The sequence below is a fragment of the Rana temporaria genome, unplaced genomic scaffold (assembly GCF_905171775.1).
Source record: "Rana temporaria unplaced genomic scaffold, aRanTem1.1, whole genome shotgun sequence".
NCBI classification, from domain to species: Eukaryota; Metazoa; Chordata; class Amphibia; order Anura; family Ranidae; genus Rana; species Rana temporaria.
The window spans coordinates 50-27,211 of NW_024404752.1; the positions used below are offsets into that span (position 1 = coordinate 50).

Consider the following 27,162-nt stretch of genomic DNA (forward strand, 5'->3'; position numbering starts at 1 on the left):
TCTGGGGGAGCCGGTGGAGAAGGATCTGGGGGAGCCGATGGTGGAGAAGGATCTGGGGGAGCCGATGGTGGAGAAGGATCTGGGGGAGCCGATGGTGGAGAAGGATCTGGGGGAGCCGATGGTGGAGAAGGATCTGGGGGAGCCGATGGTGGAGAAGGATCTGGGGGAGCCGATGGTGGAGAAGGATCTGGGGGAGCCGATGGTGCAGAAGGATCTGGGGGAGCCGATGGTGCAGAAGGATCTGGGGGAGTCGATGGTGGAGAAGGATCTGGGGGAGCCGATGGTGGAGAAGGATCTGGGGGAGTCGATGGTGGAGAATGATGTGGGGGGGTCGATGGTGGAGAATGATCTGGGGGAGCCGATGGTGGAGAATGATCTGGGGGAGTCGATGGTGGAGAAGGATCTGTGGGAGTCGATGGTGGAGAAGGATCTGGGGGAGCCGATGGTGGAGAAGGATCTGGGGGAGCCGATGGTGGAGAAGGATCTGGGGGAGTCGATGGTGGAGAAGGATCTGGGGGAGCCGATGGTGGAGAAGGATCTGGGGGAGTTGATGGTGGAGAAGGATCTGGGGGAGCCGATGGTGGAGAAGGATCTGGGGGAGTCGATGGTGGAGAACGATCTGGGGGAGTCGATGGTGGAGAAGGATCTGGGGGAGTCGATGGTGGAGAAGGATCTGGGGGAGCCAAGAGTGGAGAAGGATCTGGGGGAGCCGATGGTGGAGAAGGATCTGGGGGAGTCGATGGTGGAGAAGGATCTGGGGGAGTCGATGGTGGAGAAGGATCTCCACCCCTGCATTTGAAAGACCGCTGCGCAAATACGGTGTGACATAAAATATTGCAATGATCGCCATTTTATTCTCTAGGGTCTTCTTTGTATTCAGTGTATATACAGTATACTCTCTATGTATCCGGTGTATATACTGTATACTCTCTATGTATCCGGTGTATATACTGTATACTCTCTATGTATCCGGTGTATATACTGTATACTCTCTATGTATCCGGTGTATATACAGTATACTCTCTATGTATCCGGTGTATATACTGTATACTCTCTATGTATCCGGTGTATATACTGTATACTCTCTATGTATCCGGTGTATATACTGTATACTCTCTATGTATCCGGTGTATATACTGTATACTCTCTATGTATCCGGTGTATATACTGTATACCCTCTATGTGTCCGGTGTATATACTGTATACTCTCTATGTGTCCGGTGTATATACAGTATACTCTCTATGTATCCGGTGTATATACTGTATACTCTCTATGTATCCGGTGTATATACTGTATACTCTCTATGTATCCGGTGTATATACTGTATACCCTCTATGTGTCCGGTGTATATACTGTATACCCTCTATGTGTCCGGTGTATATACTGTATACTCTCTATGTATCCGGTGTATATACTGTATACCCTCTATGTGTCCGGTGTATATAATGTATACTCTCTATGTATCCGGTGTATATACTGTATACTCTCTATGTATCCGGTGTATATACTGTATACTCTCTATGTGTCCGGTGTATATACTGTATACTCTCTATGTATCCGGTGTATATACTGTATACTCTCTATGTATCCGGTGTATATACTGTATACTCTCTATGTATCCGGTGTATATACTGTATACTCTCTATGTATCCGGTGTATATACTGTATACTCTCTATGTATCCGGTGTATATACTGTATACTCTCTATGTATCCGGTGTATATACTGTATACCCTCTATGTGTCCGGTGTATATACTGTATACCCTCTATGTGTCCGGTGTATATACTGTATACTCTCTATGTATCCGGTGTATATACTGTATACTCTCTATGTATCCGGTGTATATACTGTATACTCTCTATGTATCCGGTGTATATACAGTATACTCTCTATGTATCCGGTGTATATACTGTATACTCTCTATGTATCCGGTGTATATAATGTATACTCTCTATGTATCCGGTGTATATACTGTATACTCTCTATGTATCCTGTGTATATAATGTATACTCTCTATGTATCCGGTGTATATACTGTATACTCTATGTATCCGGTGTATATACAGTATACTCTCTATGTATCCGGTGTATATACTGTATACTCTATATGTATCCGGTGTATATACTGTATACTCTCTATGTATCCGGTGTATATACAGTATACTCTCTATGTATCCGGTGTATATACTGTATACTCTCTATGTATCTGGTGTATATAATGTATACTCTCTATGTATCCGGTGTATATACTGTATACTCTCTATGTATCCGGTGTATATACTGTATACTCTATGTATCAGGTGTATATACTGTATACTCTATGTATCAGGTGTATATAATGTATACTCTCTATGTATCCGGTGTATATACTGTATACTCTCTATGTATCCGGTGTATATACTGTATACTCTATGTATCAGGTGTATATACTGTATACTCTCTATGTATCCGGTGTATATAATGTATACTCTCTATGTATCCGGTGTATATAATGTATACTCTCTATGTATCCGGTGTATATAATGTATACTCTCTATGTATCCGGTGTATATACTGTATACTCTCTATGTATCCGGTGTATATAATGTATACTCTCTATGTATCCGGTGTATATAATGTATACTCTCTATGTATCCGGTGTATATAATGTATACTCTCTATGTATCCGGTGTATATACTGTATACTCTCTATGTATCCGGTGTATATACTGTATACTCTCTATGTATCCGGTGTATATACTGTATACTCTCTATGTATCCGGTGTATATACTGTATACTCTCTATGTATCCGGTGTATATACAGTATACTCTCTATGTATCCGGTGTATATACTGTATACTCTCTATGTATCCGGTGTATATACTGTATACTCTCTATGTTTCCGGTGTATATACTGTATACTCTCTATGTTTCCGGTGTATATACTGTATACTCTCTATGTATCCGGTGTATATAATGTATACTCTCTATGTATCCGGTGTATATAATGTATACTCTCTATGTATCCGGTGTATATACTGTATACCCTCTATGTGTCCGGTGTATATACTGTATACCCTCTATGTATCCGGTGTATATACTGTATACTCTCTATGTATCCGGTGTATATACTGTATACTCTCTATGTATCTGGTGTGTATACTGTATACTCTCTATGTATCCGGTGTATATACTGTATACTCTCTATGTATCCGGTGTATATACAGTATACTCTCTATGTATCCGGTGTATATACTGTATACTCTCTATGTATCCGGTGTATATACAGTATACTCTCTATGTATCCGGTGTATATACTGTATACTCTCTATGTATCCGGTGTATATAATGTATACTCTCTATGTATCCGGTGTATATACTGTATACTCTCTATGTATCCGGTGTATATAATGTATACTCTCTATGTATCCGGTGTATATAATGTATACTCTCTATGTATCCGGTGTATATAATGTATACTCTCTATGTATCCGGTGTATATACTGTATACTCTCTATGTATCCGGTGTATATACTGTATACTCTCTATGTATCCGGTGTATATACTGTATACTCTCTATGTTTCCGGTGTATATACTGTATACTCTCTATGTATCCGGTGTATATACTGTATACTCTCTATGTATCCGGTGTATATACTGTATACTCTCTATGTATCCGGTGTATATAATGTATACTCTCTTTGTATCCGGTGTATATACTGTATACTCTCTATGTATCCGGTGTAGGAAAAGTGAATACCCTGCGCTGCCTATAGTGCAATAATGGTAGCTGCTAACACAGCTTATTCAAAAAAGCAAAAGTGACAAAAAAGATATATAAGTGTAGCGCTTAAAGTGATATGTTAAATATCAAAATACCATGATATATATAATAAAATTTACACAGAAATGAATAAATGTGAAACATAAATAAACAGTTTGTGCAACCCTTTGGGAAGAGGGTAATACCAATAAATGAATAATGTAATATACTTGATGTGATATCCAGTGAAATCAAAGTCCAACAAAACTTAGTGTTCAAAATAATTAATAGTATTGAAGTTCATTATTTTCACATTTCATCCAAGTGAGTGAGAAAAAATGAAGAAAATGCGTGACTTGTAGAGCGATAAGATCCCACCACCGGTAAAAATGCAGGCTTACCAGAACTCATTGACCCCTAGTGGCGTATGCCAAGAGAGGTCAATCAAGGCTTATTATGACGGATGTCAAAACACGATCCTTAGCCAGGAATTGTAGACCCAATTGGATGATGTATCCGTAGATGGAATAGATCCCCAGAGACAGACTGGAACCTGCACTGGTGTAGGGCTCTCACAGCCAATTGGTTCAGTAAAATGGCGGTGCATAAAAAAGAGAAAAGAGAGGTGGCCACATAGCGTAACTCCGTATGCTAAAAAATAGCGAGTTTATTCACAGCTGACAAACTTACATTTGGCTGTTGTAAAGATTTCTTGCATGCAAAAATGGGGCGACAGTGGAGTCCTCCCGACGCGTTTCGTGGTCAAAAGCACATCCAGACGATGTGCTTTTGACCACGAAACGCGTCGGGAGGACTCCACTGTCGCCCCATTTTTGCATGCAAGAAATCTTTACAACAGCCAAATGTAAGTTTGTCAGCTGTGAATAAACTCGCTATTTTTTAGCATACGGAGTTACGCTATGTGGCCACCTCTCTTTTCTCTTTTTTATGCACCGCCATTTTACTGAACCAATTGGCTGTGAGAGCCCTACACCAGTGCAGGTTCCAGTCTGTCTCTGGGGATCTATTCCATCTACGGATACATCATCCAATTGGGTCTACAATTCCTGGCTAAGGATCGTGTTTTGACATCCGTCATAATAAGCCTTGATTGACCTCTCTTGGCATACGCCACTAGGGGTCAATGAGTTCTGGTAAGCCTGCATTTTTACCGGTGGTGGGATCTTATCGCTCTACAAGTCACGCATTTTCTTCATTTTTTCTCACTCACTTGGATGAAATGTGAAAATAATGAACTTCAATACTATTAATTATTTTGAACACTAAGTTTTGTTGGACTTTGATTTCACTGGATATCACATCAAGTATATTACATTATTCATTTATTGGTATTACCCTCTTCCCAAAGGGTTGCACAAACTGTTTATTTATGTTTCACATTTATTCATTTCTGTGTAAATTTTATTATATATATCATGGTATTTTGATATTTAACATATCACTTTAAGCGCTACACTTATATATCTTTTATGTATCCGGTGTATATAATGTATACTATGTCTCCATTGTGTCTTGGTGTCACCATTCTGGATCTCTCTTCCTCAGGGTTGCTCTAAGGGGCCGCACAGCAATGAGAAACCTCCAGAGACTCTAAAATCCGATGTCTCTGGGAGTAAATCCGCCTCTGACGGCCTGGCCACTGAGATCATTGTACGGGGCCCCAAGTCTGCAGAGAAGATGCTGAAGGAGAGGCCGAGGTAATGATAGTTCATGTCTGTCTCCCCCAATCTTGCAGAATATACTGGGGGGGGGTAAGGGGGTGCAAAGAGCAAAAACGGTTGTACTATGTGTGTGGGGAGGGGGTTTAAAAATGTCACAGAGCTCCTTCAAGTATAATGATCTGTGTGTGTGAAGGGGGCTCCTCAGGGGACGTCCTTATAAATGTGTTCCTGAACAGCCCACCCTCTCAGTGATTGGTGGATTTCCTCATTCATGAACAGTGTCATTCCCACGCTGACCTCCAAAGTAATATATACCGTAATTCATGGGCTCTCACCATCATACCAATATCTTGGGCATTAATACGGAGTCCTATTCCCCCCCCCACCCCATCACGGCCATTAAAAACCAAATGCCCCCCTTCATAGCCAATGATATGGAGTTGCCCTCCTCCGTAACCAAGGATGTGGAGTTGCCCCCCTCCGTAACCAAGGATGTGGAGTTGCCCTCCTCCGTAACCAATGATATGGAGTTGCCCTCCTCCGTAACCAATGATGTGGAGTTGCCCTCCTCCGTAACCAATGATGTGGAGTTGCCCTCCTCCGTAACCAATGATATGGAGTTGCCCTCCTCCGTAACCAATGATGTGGAGTTGCCCTCCTCCGTAACCAATGATATGGAGTTGCCCTCCTCCGTAACCAATGATGTGGAGTTGCCCTACTCCGTAACCAATGATATGGAGTTGCCCTCCTCCGTAACCAATGATGTGGAGTTGCCCTCCTCCGTAACCAATGATATGGAGTTGCCCTCCTCCGTAACCAATGATGTGGAGTTGCCCTCCTCCGTAACCAATGATATGGAGTTGCCCTCCTCCGTAACCAATGATGTGGAGTTGCCCTACTCCGTAACCAATGATATGGAGTTGCCCTCCTCCGTAACCAAGGATGTGGAGTTGCCCCCCTCCGTAACTAATGATGTGGAGTTGCCCCCCTCCGTAACCAATGATGTGGAGTTGCCCTCCTCCGTAACCAATGATGTGGAGTTGCCCTCCTCCATAACCAATGATGTGGAGTTGCCCTCCCATGGCCAATGATATGGAGTTGCCCCCCTCCGTAACCAATGATGTGGAGTTGCCCTCCCATGGCCAATGATATGGAGTTGCCCCCCTCCGTAACCAATGATGTGGAGTTGCCCCCCTCCGTAACCAAGGATGTGGAGTTGCCCTCCTCCGTAACCAATGATATGGAGTTGCCCTCCTCCGTAACCAATGATGTGGAGTTGCCCTCCTCCGTAACCAATGATATGGAGTTGCCCTCCTCCGTAACCAATGATGTGGAGTTGCCCTCCTCCGTAACCAATGATGTGGAGTTGCCCTCCTCCGTAACCAATGATATGGAGTTGCCCTCCTCCGTAACCAATGATGTGGAGTTGCCCTACTCCGTAACCAATGATATGGAGTTGCCCTCCTCCGTAACCAATGATGTGGAGTTGCCCTCCTCCGTAACCAATGATGTGGAGTTGCCCTCCTCCGTAACCAATGATGTGGAGTTGCCCTCCTCCGTAACCAATGATGTGGAGTTGCCCTCCTCCGTAACCAATGATGTGGAGTTGCCCCCTCCCCATGGCCAAGGATATAGAGTTGCCCTCCTCCGTAACCAATGATGTGGAGTTGACCTCCTCCGTAACCAATGATATGGAGTTGCCCTCCTCCGTAACCAATGATATGGAGTTGCCCTCCTCCGTAACCAATGATATGGAGTTGCCCTCCTCCGTAACCAATGATGTGGAGTTGCCCTCCTCCGTAACCAATGATATGGAGTTGCCCTCCTCCGTAACCAATGATGTGGAGTTGCCCTCCTCCGTAACCAATGATGTGGAGTTGCCCTCCTCCGTAACCAATGATGTGATCTGTCCTGGCGGGGTGGTTATTACAGTCAGTCTGTCTGTTGTTGCAGCACTCAGGAGGAGTTGCGCCCCCTTCTGGTGAAGGTTTCCCGCTCATTAGAAGAAGAGTTGGAGAAGATGACGTTGTCGGTGAAGTCGGACGCTCAGATAAAAGGTGAGGGGGGAAGGGGGGTCATCATCCGGGCGTTACAACACCCGGCACAGTTTATGAAGCTCGCCCGTCTTCTCTAGAAATGGGACTTTTTTTTTTCTGTTATTTTCCACAGTTTTGCAATAAATCCATTTATTATCTTTTATGTTACAGAGGCGGCGGGGGTGACAGCGCTGGGGACGCGGTGCAAACGCTCCGGCTGTAAAGAGGTGAGGGGGGCGGTAATGTGTGTATGGAGGGGAGTGGGGCGGTAATGTGTGTATGGAGGTGGGGGGGGGGGTAATGTGTGTATGGAGGGGAGGGGGGCGGTAATGTGTGTATGGAGGTGAGGGGGGCAGTAATGTGTGTATGGAGGGGAGGGGGGCGGTAATGTGTGTATGGAGGTGAGGGGGGGCAGTAATGTGTGTATGGAGGTGAGGGGGGGCAGTAATGTGTGTATGGAGGTGAGGGGGGCAGTAATGTGTGTATGGAGGTGGGGGGGGGGGTAATGTGTGTATGGAGGTGAGGGGGGGCAGTAATGTGTGTATGGAGGTGAGGGGGGCAGTAATGTGTGTATGGAGGTGAGGGGGGGCAGTAATGTGTGTATGGAGGTGAGGGGGGCAGTAATGTGTGTATGGAGGTGAGGGGGGGCAGTAATGTGTGTATGGAGGTGAGGGGGGGCAGTAATGTGTGTATGGAGGTGAGAGGGGGCAGTAATGTGTGTATGGAGGTGAGGGGGGGCAGTAATGTGTGTATGGAGGTGAGGGGGGGCAGTAATGTGTGTATGGAGGTGAGGGGGGGCAGTAATGTGTGTATGGAGGTGAGGGGGGGCAGTAATGTGTGTATGGAGGGGAGGGGGGTAGTAATGTGTGTATCGGGGGGATGGCGTCCTCAGGTCTCATGCACACGGCCAATAAAAATGCTGCTGCTCGAGGAGTCTGCTGTGATTCGTATTTTACCTCTCAAGGTCATTCAATGATCACGTCATTTACCGGCGGATTGTACAGCGGCGTTCAGGGGCGTAAAAACAATGGCCCACGCCTGCGTTCAGATATCAGGCCCACGCCGGCACTTTTATCAGTGTCATTTATGCCCGTATTTATGACATCGGCATTTATTCCAATCACCAGAATTCGTATTCTGCCAGTAGAATGACATACGTGTGTAAACCTGCGTCCGTACGCGTTTCGTCCCGCGTCATTACAGGCTTCTCCCCCCCCGCTGTGTGCTGAGGCCTGATATCCCTCATTATAGAAGAAGAGTGATTACCTCCCACCTTTCCTGCAGGTCTATCAAGGAGCGGAGAGCGATCAGGGGGTGTGCGTCCATCACCCGGGGGTTCCCGTCTTCCATGAAGGGTAAGGAGATGATTTCTGTCCCCCCTCCCCCTCCCCAATATCCAATCATTCATCACTGCCAGACGAGGATATTACACTGAGGGGAAGAAAGTTATTTGATCGGCTGCTGATTTTGTGACAAGGAAACGATCGGTCTCTATAATTTTATTGGTCGGATTATTATAACAGGGAGAGAATAACAACAAAAATATCCAGAAAAACACATTTCAGAAAAGTTATAAATTGATTTGTGTTTAATGAGTGGAATAAGTATGTGAACCCCTCACAGAACATGACTTGGTGATTGGTGGAGAATCCCTTGTTGGTGATCAGAGGTCGGACGTTTCTTGGAGTTGGCCTCCAGGTTCTCACACATCTCAGGAGGGATTTTGTCCTCTTTGCAGATCTTCTCCAAGTCATGAAGTTTTCCAGGCTGATGTTTAGTAACTCGAACCTTCAGCTCCCTCCATACATTTTCTATGGGATTAAGGTCTGGAGACTGGCTAGGCCACTCCATGACCTTAATGTGCTTGTTCTTGAGCCACTTCTTTGTTGCCTTGGCGATATGTTTTGGGTGATTGTCATGCTGGAAGACCCGTCCCCCACCCATCTTCAGTGTTCTGTCTGAGGGAAGGAGGTTCTCACCCAAGATTTGATGGTACATGGCCCCGCCCATCGTCACTTTGATGCAGTGAAGTTGTCCTGTCCCCTTAGCAGAATGTTTCCCCCTCCATGTATGACGGTGGGGGATGGTGTCCTCCATGTATGACGGTGGGGGGGATGATGTTCTCCATGTATGATGGTGGGGGATGGTGTTCTCCATGTATGACGGTGGGGGATGGTGTTCTCCATGGATGACGGTGGGGGATGGTGTTCTCCATGTATGATGGTGGGGGATGGTGTTCTCCATGTATGACGGTGGGGGATGGTGTTCTCCATGTATGACGGTGGGGGGATGGTGTTCTCCATGTATGACGGTGGGGGATGGTGTTCTCCATGTATGACGGTGGGGGATGGTGTTCTCCATGTATGACGGTGGGGGGATAGTGTTCTCCATGTATGACAGTGGGGGATGGTGTTCTCCATGTATGACAGTGGGGGATGGTGTTCTCCATGTATGATGGTGGGGGAATGGTGTTCTCCATGTATGACAGTGGGGGATGGTGTTCTTGGGGTCATAGGCAGTTAAGTTGATGCCAAAGATCTGGATTTTGGTCTGCTCTGACCACAACCCCTTCCCCCAGTTCTCAGAATCATTCAGATCTTCATTATCAGACATCAGACGGGCTGTCATGTGATTTCCTGATCAGGGGGACCTTGCGGAGGCTGCAGGATTTCAGTCCCTCCCGGTGTAGTGTGTCACCGATCGTTTTCTTGGTGACGATGGTCCCAGCTGAGATCAGTGACAAGATCCTCCCGTGTAGTTCTGGGCGGATTCCTCACCGTTCTCATGATCATTGAACCTCCACGAGGGGAGATCTTGTATGGAGCCCCAGACTGAGTAGGGTTGTCACCTCATCCCTTTAAACCCGAACACCTCTTTATCTTCATTAATGTTTGGTTAGTTCAATATCCCCACCTCTTTGGGGACCAAAGAATTCAAGTGGGGGGAGAATGTAGCCAGGAAGTACACAGGTTCTGAGTATGATTAAGGTGGAGATTAAACTCTCTTGGTGTCTTATCTGCATTAAATCCTCAGAACCTGTGTACTTCCAGGCTACATTCTCCCCCCACTTGAATTCTTTGGTCCCCAAAGAGGGGAGGATATTGAACTAACCAAACATTAATGAAGATAACGAAGGAGAGTGACTGTTATTTTGTGTTTCTTCCATTTGTGAATAAATCCCACCAACTGTTGTCTCCTCCCACCAAGCTGCTTGGCGAGGGTCTTGTAGCCCATTCCAGCCTTGTGTAGATCTCCGATCTTCTCCCCGACATCCTTGGACAGATCTTTGGTCTCGGCCATGGAGGAGAGATTGGAATCTGATTGGTTGATTCTGTGGACAGGTGTCTTTTATACAGGTAACAAGCTGAGATTAGGAGAGTGCTCCCTATAAGAGAGAGTTCTCCTAATCTCAGCTTGTTACCTGTATAGAAGACACCTGGGAGCAGAAATCTCGCTAATTGATCGGGGTTCACATACTTAATTCACTCATTAAATGCAAATCAATTAACTTTTATGAAATGTGTTTTTCTGGATATTTTTGTTTTTTTTCTCTCACCGTTATAATAATCCGACCAATAAAATAATAGAGACCGATCGTTTCTTTGTCACAAAATCAGCAGCCGATCGAATACTTCCCCCCTCCCTGTATGTACAATACACAGAGGGACTGTCCAGTCCAGGATCACGTCTGTGATAGGGGATCATTCATACAGCACAGTATGGGGGGGCGGGGTTTGTGATGTCACAGCTCTCGGTATACATAATATATATATCTCCTCCCCCCCGTAGAATGAAGTATTGGTCCTGCTGCTGCTTTAAAACGAGCGACTTCAATGAATTCCTGGATCAGAAGGGATGTACCAATGGGAGACACCTGTGGGTGCAACCTCCGGGGAGACAGGTGAGGACACGTAGCTATCATAAGGAGGAGGAGATTTAATATAACACTACAAGTGATCATAATAATACAGGGCCTGGAAAAAGTATTCATACCCCTCTATATACAGTGCCTGGAAAAAGTATTCATACCCCTTGACATTTCCCACATTCTCTCATGTTACAACCAAAAACGTAAATGTATTTTATTGGGATTTTATGTGAGAGACACGACTCGTGTCTCTCACATAAAATCCCAATAAAATACATTTATGTTTTTGGTAGTAACATGAGAAAGTGTGGAGAATTTCAAGGGGTATGAATACTTTTTCAAGGCAGTGTATATAGAGGGGTATGAATACTTTTTCCAGGCTCTGTGTATAGAGGGGTATGAATACTTTTTCCAGGCTCTGTGTATAGAGGGGTATGAATACTTTTTCCAGGCACTGTACTATGATGATGTGAGAGATGGAATTATCGCCCCCCTCAGTATATCAGCCGTCATTACACACAGACAATCTCTATCATATAAAGACATTGGATATCCACTTGAGGGTAAAGTAACGGGTTCAGTTAAATGCTACCCCCCCCCCCCCAAAGATTTCTTCTATCCTCTTCTCTTACCCCTCCCCCACACTCGTAGCAGCGAGAAGCAGAGGTCTCTCCCCACCCCATGTGACTGCGCTGGGTGTCTGAGGGGACAGTCTCTGACCATCGGAGGTCCCCTGGGGGTCCATACCTTGACTAGCGCTATATATGAGGAGAGACCCCGGATCTTCTGTCTTTCCTATCCGGGGGTGTAACAGACGTCTCATTGGTCGGGGTGACTCACTTCGGTGAGGCCGCTCATATATAGCAGAACACCCACAAAGGGAAGGGGGTCCGATGTACAAGAAGTACCCTTTTTTAGGTGCAGCACCCCGGTGTTTGGGCGGAGCGGCTAAAAAATGTAGTTTGCCGGGTGGTAATTGTCCTGGCTAATTTCCTAATTCTGGAGTTGTTGCACCTTCTCTCTTCTCTCACTAGGTGGCACTGTGGCTGGTGACATTAGATCGACAAGGGCATAGCAGTGACAGATTATGAATGGATGGGGGGGTCTCAGGTTTCTTTTAGCCCCTTGGCCTGCTGGGAGAACCTATATATTTGGGTGGAGTCAGGTGATCGGGGGGGTTCTGTGCCACCTGGACGGCTGTCTGGGTGAACTTGTGTTATGCCCCCCCGGTTGCTAGGCTGGAAGCCTGAGGCCTATCCCGGGGACACCTGGCTACCTGAGGCCTATCCCGGGGACACCTGGCTACCTGAGACCTATCCCGGGGACACCTGGCTACCTGAGGCCTATCCCGGGGACACCTGGCTCCTGAGGCCTATCCCGGGGACACCTGGCTACCTGAGACCTATCCCGGGGACACCTGGCTACCTGAGGCCTATCCCGGGGACACCTGGCTACCTGAGGCCTATCCCGGGGACACCTGGCTACCTGAGGCCTATTCAGGAGAAGTAGCGTGTAGGGTTGGGACTACAGGATTAGAGTCCAACCAAGTTGAGAAGGTTCAGCCGGACGGGGAACTAGTTGTGTTCAGCGGTAGAGGGAAAGCTGCCGCCACTAAGAGACCCCGTCCATGTTCCTACCGGAGACCCCGTCCATGTTCCTTTCCGGAGACCCCGTCCATGTTCCTCCCGGGGCGACCCCGTCTATGTTCCTCCCGGGGAGACCCCGTCCATGTTCCTCCCGGAGACCCCGTCCATGTTCCTCCCGGAGACCCCGTCCATGTTCCTCCCGGAGACCCCGTCCATGTTCCTCCCGGAGACCCCGTCCATGTTCCTCCCGGAGACCCCGTCCATGTTCCTCCCGGAGACCCCGTCCATGTTCCTCCCGGAGACCCCGTCCATGTTCCTCCCGGAGACCCCGTCCATGTCCCTCGCGGAGACCCCGTCCATGTTCCTCCCGGAGACCACTGTGAGTAGCTGAAGCAAGGACCGCGGTCCTACCAGGGGCAGACTGACCATTGAGTCACTCTGGCACTGCCTCCTGGCATGGTGACCATCTGTAAGCCCAGGGGCCCCATAATCTTCTATTGCCCGGGGGCCCCATGAATTGTCAGTCCACCCCTGGGTCCTACCGATACAGAAGTGGTGTCCGGCTGGAGGCCTTCCCCTGTATGGCTGTCTACCTATAGAAGTCTCGGAGTCTGCCAATTATCATTGCATCTACTCCCGGCCCCGACCCCCTCTCTCCCATAGTTCTGTTCAGAAACAATAAATCTCTTGTTCGCAATCAAGAAGTGACCGGCACCCATCATTCTTCTTGCATCACACCCACCATGCCTGGTAACGCACTCTACAAGGAAGGATGTCAGCTTTTCCCCGACTCTGGAGGTCATCATTAGGCCTTTAAGGGTTGGGGGCCATTGCTACATAGACAGTCCGTAGAAAAAAAAATCCAACACGTTTTGGGGGTTCAGATGCCCCCAGATGAAGGAGTATCCGAACCTCGAAACGCGTTGGGTTCTTTTTCTACAGATAATCACTTAGGACTTCTCAATCGTTAGTGCGGAGCTCTTACTGCTTCTTGTAGAGTTGAATCGTAAGTATGTCCCTTGGATTCCCCAGGTGAATGGAGCAGTGGGGGAGGAGACCATGGGGGGAGGGGGGTTTCAGTTGCATTAGGGTGAATAGAGCAGTGGGGGAGGAGACCATGGGGGGAGGGGGGTTGCAGTTTCATTAGGGTGAATGGAGCAGTGGGGGAGGAGACCATGGGGGGAGGGGGGTTGCAGTTTCATTAGGGTGAATGGAGCAGTGGTAGAGGGGGGTTGCGGTTGCATTAGGGTGAATGGAGCAGTGGGGGAGGCGACCATGGAGGGGGGGTTGGGTTGTGAATGCGTAGTTTGTTGGATGATCCGGCCTATCACTTTCCGTCTCTCTCTCTCTCTCTCTCTCTCTCTTAGGAAGTTGCATGTCGCTATGACTGGCATCAGACCGGCAGCCTCGTCGTCATCACCGTTTATGCCAAAACTTCCATACCGGATCTCACCAGGATTCACGCCAATCGCACGCAGGTGAGAGATTCCAGACACTCCAGCACTAGCATGCGGCCAGTGAAAATAATTCCTGGACCTGGCCCTGTAGTGGGGAAGCTTGGCCCAAAGGACCGGTCACCAGCATTGTCTGAGGTCTCCCTGCAGCTGATCTTCTCCCCGTTACTGACTTTCCATGACTTGTTCTTCTCTGTCTGGAGGCGGCCATCTTGGTAGAGGCGGGGCTTTACTTCCTCATGTCAGAGCCGCCCCCCCCGGTGACTGGTGATCTGATGACTGGAGGAGTAATGAGGAGGAAGGAAGGGCAGATCAACAGAATGGATGAAGTAGAAGCAGGGAGATCCTTGCACTGCAGGTCTTCAGGTGCAGCTTCCCCTCCAGCAAGGAGAACAGTGAGCAGCACACTGCTGAGACTGGCAGGCAGAGGGTGCCGTGCCTTAGATGATCTTTCACTGCAGATATACAGCTATGAGACTAAAGAACAGGAAGTGCAGAGTTATCAGGAGTGTCTAGGCACAGGAAGTACTCTATCAGGAGTGCCTAGGTGCAGAAAGTGGACTAATATCAGGGGTGTCTAGGCACAGGAAGTACACTAATATCGGGAGTGCCTAGGCACAGGAAGTGGACTGATATCAGGGATTTCTAGGCACAGGAAGTGGGCTGATATTGGGAGTCTCTAAGCACAGGAAGTGCACTAATATCGGAAGTGCCTAGGTGCAGGAAGTGGACTGATATCAGGGGGTGTCTAGTCACAGGAAGTGCCCTGGTTTTAGGGATTTCTAGGCACAGGAAGTGGACTGATATTCGGAGTGTCTAGGCACAGGAAGTGGACTGATATCAGGAGTCTCTAGGCACAGGAAGTGGACTAATATTGGGGGTGTCTAGGCACAGGAAGTGGACTGATATTGGGCGTGCCTAGGCACAGGAAGTGGACTGATATTGGGAGTGTCTGTGCACAGGAAGTGGACTGATATCAGGAGTCTCTAGGCACAGGAAGTGGACTGATATTGGGAGTGTCTAGGCACAGGAAGTGGACTGATATTGGGCGTGCCTAGGCACAGGAAGTGGACTGATATTGGGAGTGTCTAGGTGCAGGAAGTGGACTGATATTGGGAGTGTCTAGGCGCAGGAAGTGGACTGATATTGGGAGTGTCTAGGCACAGGAAGTGGACTGATATTGGGGGTGTCTGTGCACAGGAAGTGGACTGATATCAGGGATTTCTAGGCACAGGAAGTGGACGGATATTGGGAGTGTCTAGGTGCAGGAAGTGGACTGATATCAGGGATTTCTAGGCAAAGGAAGTGGACTGATATTGGGAGTGTCTAGGCGCAGGAAGTGCACTAATATTGGGAGTGCCTAGGTGCAGGAGGTGGACTGATATCAGGAGTCTCTAGGCACAGGAAGTGGACTAATATTGGGGGTGTCTAGGCACAGGAAGTGGACTGATATTGGGCGTGCCTAGGCACAGGAAGTGGACTGATATTGGGCGTGCCTAGGCACAGGAAGTGGACTGATATCAGGGATTTCTAGGCACAGGAAGTGAACTGATATTGGGAGTGTCTGTGCACAGGAAGTGGACTGATATTGGGAGTGCCTAGGTGCAGGAAGTGGACTGATATCAGGGATTTCTAGGCACAGGAAGTGGACTGATATTGGGAGTGTCTAGGCGCAGGAAGTGGACTGATATTGGGAGTGTCTAGGCACAGGAAGTGGACTGATATTGGGAGTGTCTAGGCGCAGGAAGTGGACTGATATTGGGAGTGTCTAGGCACAGGAAGTGGACTGATATTGGGGGTTTCTAGGCACAGGAAGTGGACTGATATCAGGAGTCTCTAGGCACAGGAAGTGGACTGATATTGGGAGTGTCTAGGCGCAGGAAGTGGACTGATATTGGGAGTGTCTAGGCACAGGAAGTGGACTGATATTGGGCGTGCCTAGGCACAGGAAGTGCACATCTAGTTCTCAGGAGGATATCGGACTAAATGTAGATTTTTCAGGGTAGACATCATTAATACCTCCTAGATGTTCCCTATAAAACCGCACATGGTCAGTAAAAGGAATGATTTGGGTCAGTTGAAGGGATTGTTGGTACATTTCCTGTCCGGGATAACGACATAAACGGACCAATCCGTGTTCTAGAGATAAGAATTGCCGTCTCTGACACCGATCCTCGTGACACCGACCCTCGTGACACCGATCCCCGTGACACCGACCCCCGTGACACCGACCCCCGTGACACCGACCCTCGTGACACCGATCCTCGTGACACCGATCCTCGTGACACCGACCCTCGTGACACCGACCCTCGTGACACCGATCCCCGTGACACCGATCCTCGTGACACCGATCCTCGTGACACCGACCCTCGTGACACCGACCCTCGTGACACCGACCCTCGTGACACCGACCCTCGTGACACCGACCCTCGTGACACCGACCCTCGTGACACCGATCCTCGTGACACCGACCCTCGTGACACCGACCCTCGTGACACCGACCCTCGTGACACCGACCCTCGTGACACCGATCCTCGTGACACCGACCCTCGTGACACCGATCCTCGTGACACCGACCCTCGTGACACCGACCCTCGTGACACCGATCCCCGTGACACCGATCCTCGTGACACCGATCCTCGTGACACCGACCCTCGTGACACCGACCTTCGTGACACCGACCCTCGTGACACCGACCCTCGTGACACCGATCCTCGTGACACCGATCCTCGTGACACCGATCCTCGTGACACCGACCCTCGTGACACCGACCCTCGTGACACCGACCTTCGTGACACCGACCCTCGTGACACCGATCCTCGTGACACCGATCCCTCGTGACACCGACCCTCGTGACACCGATCCTCGTGACACCGACCCTCGTGACACCGACCCTCGTGACACCGATCCCCGTGACACCGACCCTCGTGACACCGATCCCCGTGACACAGATCCCCGTGACACCGATCCTCGTGACACCGACCCTCGTGACACCGACCCTCGTGACACCGATCCCCGTGACACCGACCCCCGTGACACCGACCCCCGTGACACCGACCCTCGTGACACCGATCCTCGTGACACCGATCCTCGTGAGACCGACCCTCGTGACACCGATCCCCGTGACACCGACCCTCGTGACACCGACCCTCGTGACACCGACCCTCGTGACACCGACCCTCGTGACACCGACCCTCGTGACACCGATCCTCGTGACACCGACCCTCGTGACACCGACCCTCGTGACACCGATCCTCGTGACACCGACCCTCGTGACACCGACCCTCGTGACACCGATCCTCGTGACACCGACCCTCGTGACACCGACCCTCGTGACACCGATCCCCGTGACACCGATCCTCGTGACACCGATCCTCGTGACACCGACCCTCGTGACACCGACCTTCGTGACACCGACACTCGTGACACCGATCCTCGTGACACCGACCCTCGTGACACCGACCCTCGTGACACCGACCCTCGTGACACCGATCCCTGTGACACCGACCCTCGTGACACCGACCCTCGTGACACCGACCCTCGTGACACCGATCCCCGTGACACCGACCCTCGTGACACCGATCCCCGTGACACCGATCCCCGTGACACCGATCCTCGTGACACCGACCCTCGTGACACCGACCCTCGTGACACCGATCCCCGTGACACCGATCCCCGTGACACCGATCCTCGTGACACCGACCCTCGTGACACCGACCTTCGTGACACCGACCCTCGTGACACCGATCCTCGTGACACCGACCCTCGTGACACCGATCCTCGTGACACCGACCCTCGTGACACCGATCCCTGTGACACCGACCCTCGTGACACCGATCCCCGTGACACCGATCCTCGTGACACCGACCCTCGTGACACCGACCTTCGTGACACCGACCCTCGTGACACCGATCCTCGTGACACCGACCCTCGTGACACCGACCTTCGTGACACCGACCCTCGTGACACCGATCCTCGTGACACCGACCCTCGTGACACCGACCCTCGTGACACCGACCCTCGTGACACCGATCCCTGTGACACCGATCCCCGTGACACCGATCCCCGTGACACCGATCCTCGTGACACCGACCCTCGTGACACCGACCCTCGTGACACCGATCCTCGTGACACCGACCCTCGTGACACCGATCCCTGTGACACCGACCCTCGTGACACCGACCCTCGTGACACCGACCCTCGTGACACCGATCCCCGTGACACCGATCCCCGTGACACCGATCCTCGTGACACCGACCCTCGTGACACCGACCCTCGTGACACCGATCCCCGTGACACCGATCCCCGTGACACCGATCCTCGTGACACCATCTTCTCCTCTTTCTCTGCAGCTGGACATTCAGATCACCTTTCAGAAGACCAAAGAATTCCGGAAGAAGGTGGAGCTGTGGGGTGTAAGTATGAGATCGGGGAACACCTATTGGCTGGCGTGTCCCGGCGTTTTCTCTCTCTTTATTTTGGGATTAAATTACATTTCTTCGATAATTATGAAACGTTGATGAAGCCCAAGTCTCCTTTTCACATTCTTAGCTGTGCAGTGTCAACAGAGCTCAATAGCTTAAGATGAAATTTACAAAAAAACAGAGCAGTGGCTCCTCCTCTTAAGAGCAGTGAGTGGCCCCCACCCCTCTAGAGCAGTGACTCCTCCGTTTATTAATCCAAGAGATTGCCGTCTCTTTAGCTAACCCACAGTGCTCTGGGAATTCTGTGTCCAAATGTGTAATAATAAAAATGTGAAACAGTTTAAAAACCTATAAACCAGAAAAGAAGTAAAAATGTCTCTAAACCTTTGTAGTGTCCATTAAAAATGAGGCAGTCCTATGACTTTAACCCCCGATCTCCTTTCTTTTTCCTATTGGGGAGATTTCTCTTCACTTCCTGTCCTGTACACACAGAGCAGGAAGTGAGAGAAACCCCCTCGTAGTTGTCACCAGAACAGCTGTCCCCATTGGAAGATTTCTCCTCTATTCCTGTTTTGGTGACAACTCCAACTTTTGGATCTCCCCCACATTCTCTGTGACACCAAGACATATGAGATGAGAGGTATCCTGATGTAGTGCGGTCGTACCCCGAAGGGTCCAGGTGATCAGTGGGAGGGGCTGGGGGGGGGGCGCAGTGTCGGTCCCCCGTCCGGTTCCTCTCGTTCCTCACGGAACGTTCTCTTTTCTCTCGGCAGGTCATTGATGTGGAGAAAAGTTTTGTGAATTTATTTCCCACAAAGGTGGAAATCACCCTGAAGAAGTCGGACCCGGTGACATGGGCCAGACTGGAGCTGACGGTCTCCGCCCCCCAGGTTACGGAGGAACCCGAACCGGAACCGGCGCCCCAGGAAAGCGGCGGCGGGGAGGATTCTGATGACGACCTGAGCTGGTCAGAGGACGAGGAACCCGAGTGACCCGAGGAATGGAATTCATTTACATCGCGACTTTTATTTTTTTATTTGATGTTTTCTTCTTTCTGTAACTTTTTCTTGATGCGTATTAGATATCAATGTTACATTATGTGGTCAAAAGTCTGTGACCCCCCCCCCCCATCACACCTCTCTGAGTTCACTGGATATCCCATTCCAAAAACCATAGCCAGTACTATAGAATTGACCCCCCCCCCCATTGCCATTAATATGGAGGTCCCCCCCCCATTTCTATTAATATGGAGGTCCCCCCCATTGCTATTAATATGGAGGTCCCCCCCATTGCCATTAATATGGAGGTCCCCCCCATTGCCATTAATATGGAGGTCCCCCCATTGCCATTAATATGGAGGTCCCCCCCATTGCCATTAATATGGAGGTCCCCCCATTGCCATTAATATGGAGGTCCCCCCCATTGCCATTAATATGGAGGTCCCCCCCATTGCCATTAATATGGAGGTCCCCCCCATTGCCATTAATATGGAGGTCCCCCCCATTGCCATTAATATGGAGGTCCCCCCCATTGCCATTAATATGGAGGTCCCCCCCATTGCCATTAATATGGAGGTCCCCCCATTGCCATTAATATGGAGGTCCCCCCCATTGCCATTAATATGGAGGTCCCCCCCATTGCCATTAATATGGAGGTCCCCCCCATTGCCATTAGTATGGAGTTGCCCCCAGTGGCCATTAGTATGGAGTTGCCCCCGGTGGCCATTAGTATGGAGTTCCCAACATTGTCAATAATATGAAGTTGCCCCCATCCAATTCCTCCACACCAAACTGATCACACCATGTCTTTATGGAGATGGCTTTGTACGGGGGGGGGGGGGCAGTCATGCTTTGTACACAAGGGGGGGGCAGTCATGCTTTGTACACAAGGGGGGGGCAGTCATGCTTTGTACACAAGGGGGGGCAGTCATGCTTTGTACACAAGGGGGGGGCAGTCATGCTTTGTACACAAGGGGGGGCAGTCATGCTTTGTACACAGGGGGGGGGGCAGTCATGCTTTGTACACAAGGGGGGGGCAGTCATGCTTTGTACACAAGGGGGGGGCAGTCATGCTTTGTACACAAGGGGGGGGCAGTCATGCTTTGTACACAAGGGGGGGGGCAGTCATGCTTTGTACACAAGGGGGGGGCAGTCATGCTTTGTACACAAGGGGGGGGGGCAGTCATGCTTTGTACACAAGGGGGGGGCCAGTCATGCTTTGTACACAAGGGGGGGGGCAGTCATGCTTTGTACAAGGGGGGGGGCAGTCATGCTTTGTACACAAGGGGGGGGGCAGTCATGCTTTGTACACAAGGGGGGGGGCAGTCATGCTTTGTACACAAGGGGGGGGGGGCAGTCATGCTTTGTACAAGGGGGGGGGGGGCAGTAATGCTTTGTACACGGGGGGGGCAGTCATGCTTTGTACAAGGGGGGGGGGCAGTCATGCTTTGTACAAGGGGGGGGGCAGTCATGCTTTGTACACAAGGGGGGGGGGGCAGTCATGCTTTGTACAAGGGGGGGGGGCACAGTCATGCTTTGTACACAAGGGGGGGGGGCAGTCATGCTTTGTACAAGGGGGGGGGGCAGTCATGCTTTGTACACAAGGGGGGGGGGCAGTCATGCTTTGTACACAAGGGGGGGCAGTCATGCTTTGTACACAAGGGGGGGCAGTCATGCTTTGTACACAAGGGGGGGGGGCAGTCATGCTTTGTACACAAGGGGGGGGGCAGTCATGCTTTGTACACAAGGGGGGGGCAGTCATGCTTTGTACACAAGGGGGGGGGCAGTCATGCTTTGTACACAAGGGGGGGCAGTCATGCTTTGTACACAAGGGGGGGGGCACAGTCATGCTTTGTACACAAGGGGGGGGTAGTCATGCTTTGTACAAGGGGGGGGGGCAGTCATGCTTTGTACACAAGGGGGGGGGGCAGTCATGCTTTGTACAAGGGGGGGGGGGCACAGTCATGCTTTGTACACAAGGGGGGGGGCAGTCATGCTTTGTACACAAGGGGGGGGCAGTCATGCTTTGTACAAGGGGGGGGGGTGTTGGACAGTCATGCTTTGTACAAGGGGGGGGGGGGGTGTTGGACAGTCATGCTTTGTACAAGGGGGGGGGTGTTGGACAGTCATGCTTTGTACAAGGGGGGGGGGGGGGGTGTTGGACAGTCATGCTTTGTACAAGGGGGGGGGGGGTGTTGGACAGTCATGGTGGAACAGAAAAGGGTCTTCACCAAACTGTTACCACAAGGTTGGAAGATCACAATTGTCTCCAATGTCTTTGTATGATGGAGGATCACCAGGACCCCTCACTGGAGACCCCTCACTGGGACCCCTCACTGGAGACCCCTCACTGGAGACCCCTCACTGGAGACCCTTCACTGGAGACCCCTCACTGGAGACCCCTCACTGGGACCCCTCACTGGAGACCCCTCACTGGAGACCCCTCACTGGAGACCCCTCACTGGGACCCCTCACTGGAGACCCCTCACTGGAGACCCCTCACTGGAGACCCCTCATCGCCACCATTGGGGGGGTTCCCTTTGTTTCCCTGGTTACTGTTCCTTCTTAAGCACCACCAAGGACGCCCCCTCCTTACCATGTCCTCCTCCCGGTGATACGTTTTGGTCATTGTTATGTGTTTTTTTTAAATAAAGCTTTGTAATTCCTCCCGGGAGTTGCTGGTCTCATTTTTGCACCCGTTGTTGGTAGAAGAATCAGACTTTATGGTTTATAGACCTCCAGCTGAGGTACACCATATACAATACTGGGGACCCCCTCCTGGTGACCCCGGTCTCAGGACAAAACTTTGGGTTGTCATCAGAAGAGGAAGAACCCCGGAGCACATTGAGGGTGTCCTGCGTCTGTCAGTGATCTGTGTGAGTTTGGCAACATTTGGAGCACAGTGGCAGTGTTTGGGCACAGTGGCAACATTTGGGGCACAGTGGCAGTGTTTGGGCACAGTGGCAGTGTTTGGGCACAGTGGCAGTGTTTGGGCACAGTGGCAACATTTGGGGCACAGTGGCAGTGTTTGGGCACAGTGGCAACATTTGGGGCACAGTGGCAACATTTGGGGCACAGTGGCAGTGTTTGGGCACAGTGGCAGCACTTGGGGCACAGTGGCAGTGTTTGGGCACAGTGGCAACATTTGGGGCACAGTGGCAGTGTTTGGGCACAGTGGCAGCACTTGGGGCACAGTGGCAACATTTGGGGCACAGTGGCAGTGTTTGGGCACAGTGGCAACATTTGGGGCACAGTGGCAGTGTTTGGGCACAGTGGCAACATTTGGGGCACAGTGGCAGTGTTTGGGCACAGTGGCAGCACTTGGGGCACAGTGGCAACATTTGGGGCACAGTGGCAACATTTGGGGCACAGTGGCAGTGTTTGGGCACAGTGGCAGTGTTTGGGCACAGTGGCAGCACTTGGGGCACAGTGGCAGTGTTTGGGCACAGTGGCAGTGTTTGGGCACAGTGGCAACATTTGGGGCACAGTGGCAGTGTTTGGGCACAGTGGCAGCACTTGGGGCACAGTGGCAGTGTTTGGGCACAGTGGCAACATTTAGGGCACAGTGGCAACATTTGGGGCACAGTGGCAGTGTTTGGGCACAGTGGCAGTGTTTGGGCACAGTGGCAGCATTTGGGGCACAGTGGCAGTGTTTGGGCACAGTGGCAACACTTGGGGCACAGTGGCAACACTTGGGGCACAGTGGCAGTGTTTGGGCACAGTGGCAGTGTTTGGACACAGTGGCAGCATTTGGGGCACAGTGGCAGCACTTGGGGCACAGTGGCAGCACTTGGGGCACAGTGGCAGCATTTAATGGGTACAGTGGCTGCAATTGATGGTTGTTTTTTTTTCGGAATTTTTCAGTTTGTTTACGTCCCCCAAAAAATGTTGAGCACCAGCCGCCACTGCGAGAGAACGTCACCAGCACACCATGGACCTCCAGAATGGGTCCAAAGCTTTATTCAGCAACCGCACCCGGCTCCTCCAATCGGCTCGATGAAGGGGCGGGTCCTGCAGGGTTCCGAAATGTGGGATATACTAAAACATTTAATGTGAAATTGGCTTAATGTAGCTTAACGAGCAAAAAAGTGCCTGAACCTCAATCAACTGCCCTGAAACTTTGCCCTGCTCAAGATCTCGACCTTCCAAACCCATCCTACAAGTTTCGTGCGATTTGGTGTTCCACAAAGCAAACCAGGGACATTACGCTTGTTTTTTTGGGAGCTTAATGTGGCTTAACGTTCGAAAAAGACCTTAAATGTTAACCAATTTCAACCAGTAGAAGACTCTTTCGATTCCAACATATTCTGCAAATTTCAGCTCATTTGGTTTATCACAGCAAAAGTTATTCACAGAAGAAATACGCCGGAGTATCTACGTATTTTCAAATTTGCCGCGTCGTTATCTTTATTTGTGATTCACAAACAAGATCCGACAGGCTTACGGCTTCGGATCTTAGCCTGCAATACTTCGGCCGCCGCTGGGTGGAGTTCGCGTCGTTTTCCAGCGTCGGGTATGCAAATGAGCTTTTACGGCGATCCACAATGGTTTTCGCGTTCGTCACGTCGTCGCTAGTAATTTTTTCCCGTCGCAAAGTTAAGCCTGCTTTTACATGCCCTAACTTTAGACGAGCCATGTTAAAGTATGGCCGTCGTTCCCGCGACGAATTTCAAATTTTTTTTTTTTTTGCGTAAGACGTCCGGGAATACGAAAGTACGTTACGCACGTCGCCGTTCAAAAAAATGACGTCACTTCGCGCAAAGCACTGCGGCAATTTCAAAACGGAGCATGCGCAGTACTTCCGGCGCGTTAGCGCGTCTAATTTAAATGGTACACGCCCCATTTGAATTAGGCGGGCTTGCGCCGGACGCCTTTACGTTACACCACCATAAGTTTACAGGATTCGCAAAGCACTTACGCTGAAAACTTGCAGCGGTGTAACGTAAACGGGATACGTTACGCCACGGCGCAGGTACCTGAATCTGGCCCATTAAGCTTGTTTTTTTGGGAGCTTAAAGGGGTTTTCCACCTTTTTTTTTAAGTTTATTAAAAGTCAGCAACTACAAAAAGTTTAGCTGCTGGCTTTTAATAAACTGACACTTACCTGCTCCAGCGTTCCAGCGACGCGCCGGCCGGGGCTCCACTCCTCCCCCCCCCCTCATTCCTAGTGCTTCACGGCCGGGCACCCACTGCGCATGCGCGCAGATACAAAGAAACAATAAAAGTACAATGTATAGGGAAGGGCGACACCCCCGACCAGTACTGGGGAGATTTCCTTCACTTCCTGTCCTGAAGACACAACAGGAAGTGAGAGGAAATCTCCCCAATGGGAGGGAAGTCGCAGTTGTCGCCACACCCGGTGTCCCCTCTATTCCTCTTCTGGTGACAACTCTAAAATGTTGGATTTTTCCTTCACCTTTGGTGGTCCCCGGGATATATAGAAGGGGGGGGGACCCCCAACTGAGGAGATCGACGGGGGGTCCAATTCTTCCCCCACTCCACCCACTATGGAGTTCATCTGGTCAGAGGAATGTCCATCCAGGGATGAGCTGACCCGTCCCCCCCCCCCCCGTGTGTCTGGGAGGGGGAGGGGGAGAGGGGAGGTTGGTTGTCACATCCATGTGGAATTCTCCAAGTACATAAAGCCTCAGCCGATATGTAGAGGGATGAGTGAGGAGCGATCGGGGCGAGGAGCGATCGGAGGATTGGGGCGAGGAGCGTTTGGGGTGAGGAGCGATCGGAGGATCGGGGTGAGGAGCGATCGGAGGATCGGGGTGAGGAGCGATCGGAGGATCGGGGTGAGGAGCGATCGGAGAATTGGGGCGAGGAGCGATCGGAGTGAGAAGCGATCGGAGTGAGAAGCGATCGGAGGATTGGGGTGAGGAGCGATCGGAGTGAGAAGCGATCGGAGAATTGGGGCGAGGAGCGATCGGAGTGAGAAGCGATCGGAGGATTGGGGTGAGGAGCGATCGGAGGATTAGGGCGAGGAGTGATCGGGGCGAGGAGCGATCGGAGGATTGGGGTGAGGAGCGATCGGAGGATTGGGGTGAGGAGCGATCGGAGGATTAGGGCGAGGAGTGATCGGGGCGAGGAGCGATCGGAGGATTGGGGTGAGGAGCGATCGGAGGATCGGGGTGAGGAGCGATCGGAGGATCGGGGTGAGGAGCGATCGGAGAATTGGGGCGAGGAGCGATCGGAGTGAGAAGCGATCGGAGTGAGAAGCGATCGGAGGATTGGGGTGAGGAGCGATCGGAGGATTGGGGTGAGGAGCGATCGGAGGATTAGGGCGAGGAGTGATCGGGGCGAGGAGCGATCGGAGGATTGGGGTGAGGAGCGATCGGAGGATTGGGGTGAGGAGCGATCGGAGGATTAGGGCGAGGAGTGATCGGGGCGAGGAGCGATCGGAGGATTGGGGTGAGGAGTGATCGGAGAATTGGGGCGAGGAGCGATCGGAGCCAGGAGTGATCGGAGGATTGGGGTGAGGAGCGATCGGAGGATTAGGGCGAGGAGTGATCGGGGCGAGGAGCGATCGGAGGATTGGGGTGAGGAGTGATCGGAGAATTGGGGCGAGGAGCGATCGGAGCGAGGAGTGATCGGAGGATTGGGGTGAGGAGCGATCGGAGGATCGGGGCGAGGAGCGATCGGAGGATTGGGGTGAGGAGCGATCGGAGGATTAGGGCGAGGAGTGATCGGGGCGAGGAGCGATCGGAGGATTGGGGTGAGGAGTGATCGGAGAATTGGGGCGAGGAGCGATCGGAGCCAGGAGTGATCGGAGGATTGGGGTGAGGAGCGATCGGAGGATCGGGGCCAGGAGCGATCGGAGGATTGGGGTGAGGAGCGATCGGAGGATTAGGGCGAGGAGTGATCGGGGCGAGGAGCGATCGGAGGATTGGGGTGAGGAGTGATCGGAGATTGGGGCGAGGGAGCGATCGGGGCCAGGAGCGATCGGAGGATTGGGGTGAGGAGCGATCGGAGGATCGGGGCCAGGAGCGATCGGAGGATTGGGGTGAGGAGCGATCGGAGGATTGGGGTGAGGAGCGATCGGAGGATCAGAGGATCGGGGCGAGGAGCGATCGGGGCGAGGAGCGATCGGGGCGAGGAGCGATCGGAGGATCGGGGCGAGGAGCGATCGGAGGATCGGGGTGAGGAGCGATCGGAGGATTGGGGTGAGGAGCGATCGGAGGATTAGGGCGAGGAGTGATCGGGGCGAGGAGCGATCGGAGGATTGGGGTGAGGAGCGATCGGAGGATTGGGGTGAGGAGTGATCGGAGGATTGGGGTGAGGAGCGATCGGAGGATCGGGGCGAGGAGCGATCGGGGCGAGGAGCGATCGGAGGATCGGGGCGAGGAGCGATCGGAGGATTGGGGTG

General features: G+C 51.2%; 1 protein-coding gene across 1 annotated transcript; it reads left to right on the forward strand.

The window, feature by feature from the left end:
• Window positions 1-5,385: 5,385 nt before the first annotated feature.
• On the forward strand, window positions 5,386-20,007 carry LOC120923281 (cysteine and histidine-rich domain-containing protein 1-like; the record flags this gene model as incomplete). Its single annotated transcript, XM_040334955.1, is given in 8 exon segments — window positions 5,386-5,463; window positions 7,381-7,484; window positions 7,635-7,690; window positions 8,748-8,818; window positions 11,253-11,364; window positions 14,285-14,395; window positions 18,724-18,786; window positions 19,569-20,007. Coding segments are annotated over 8 exon segments (814 nt in total), but the record flags the coding sequence as incomplete, so codon positions are not given.
• Between the last annotated feature and the right edge of the window lie 7,155 nt (window positions 20,008-27,162).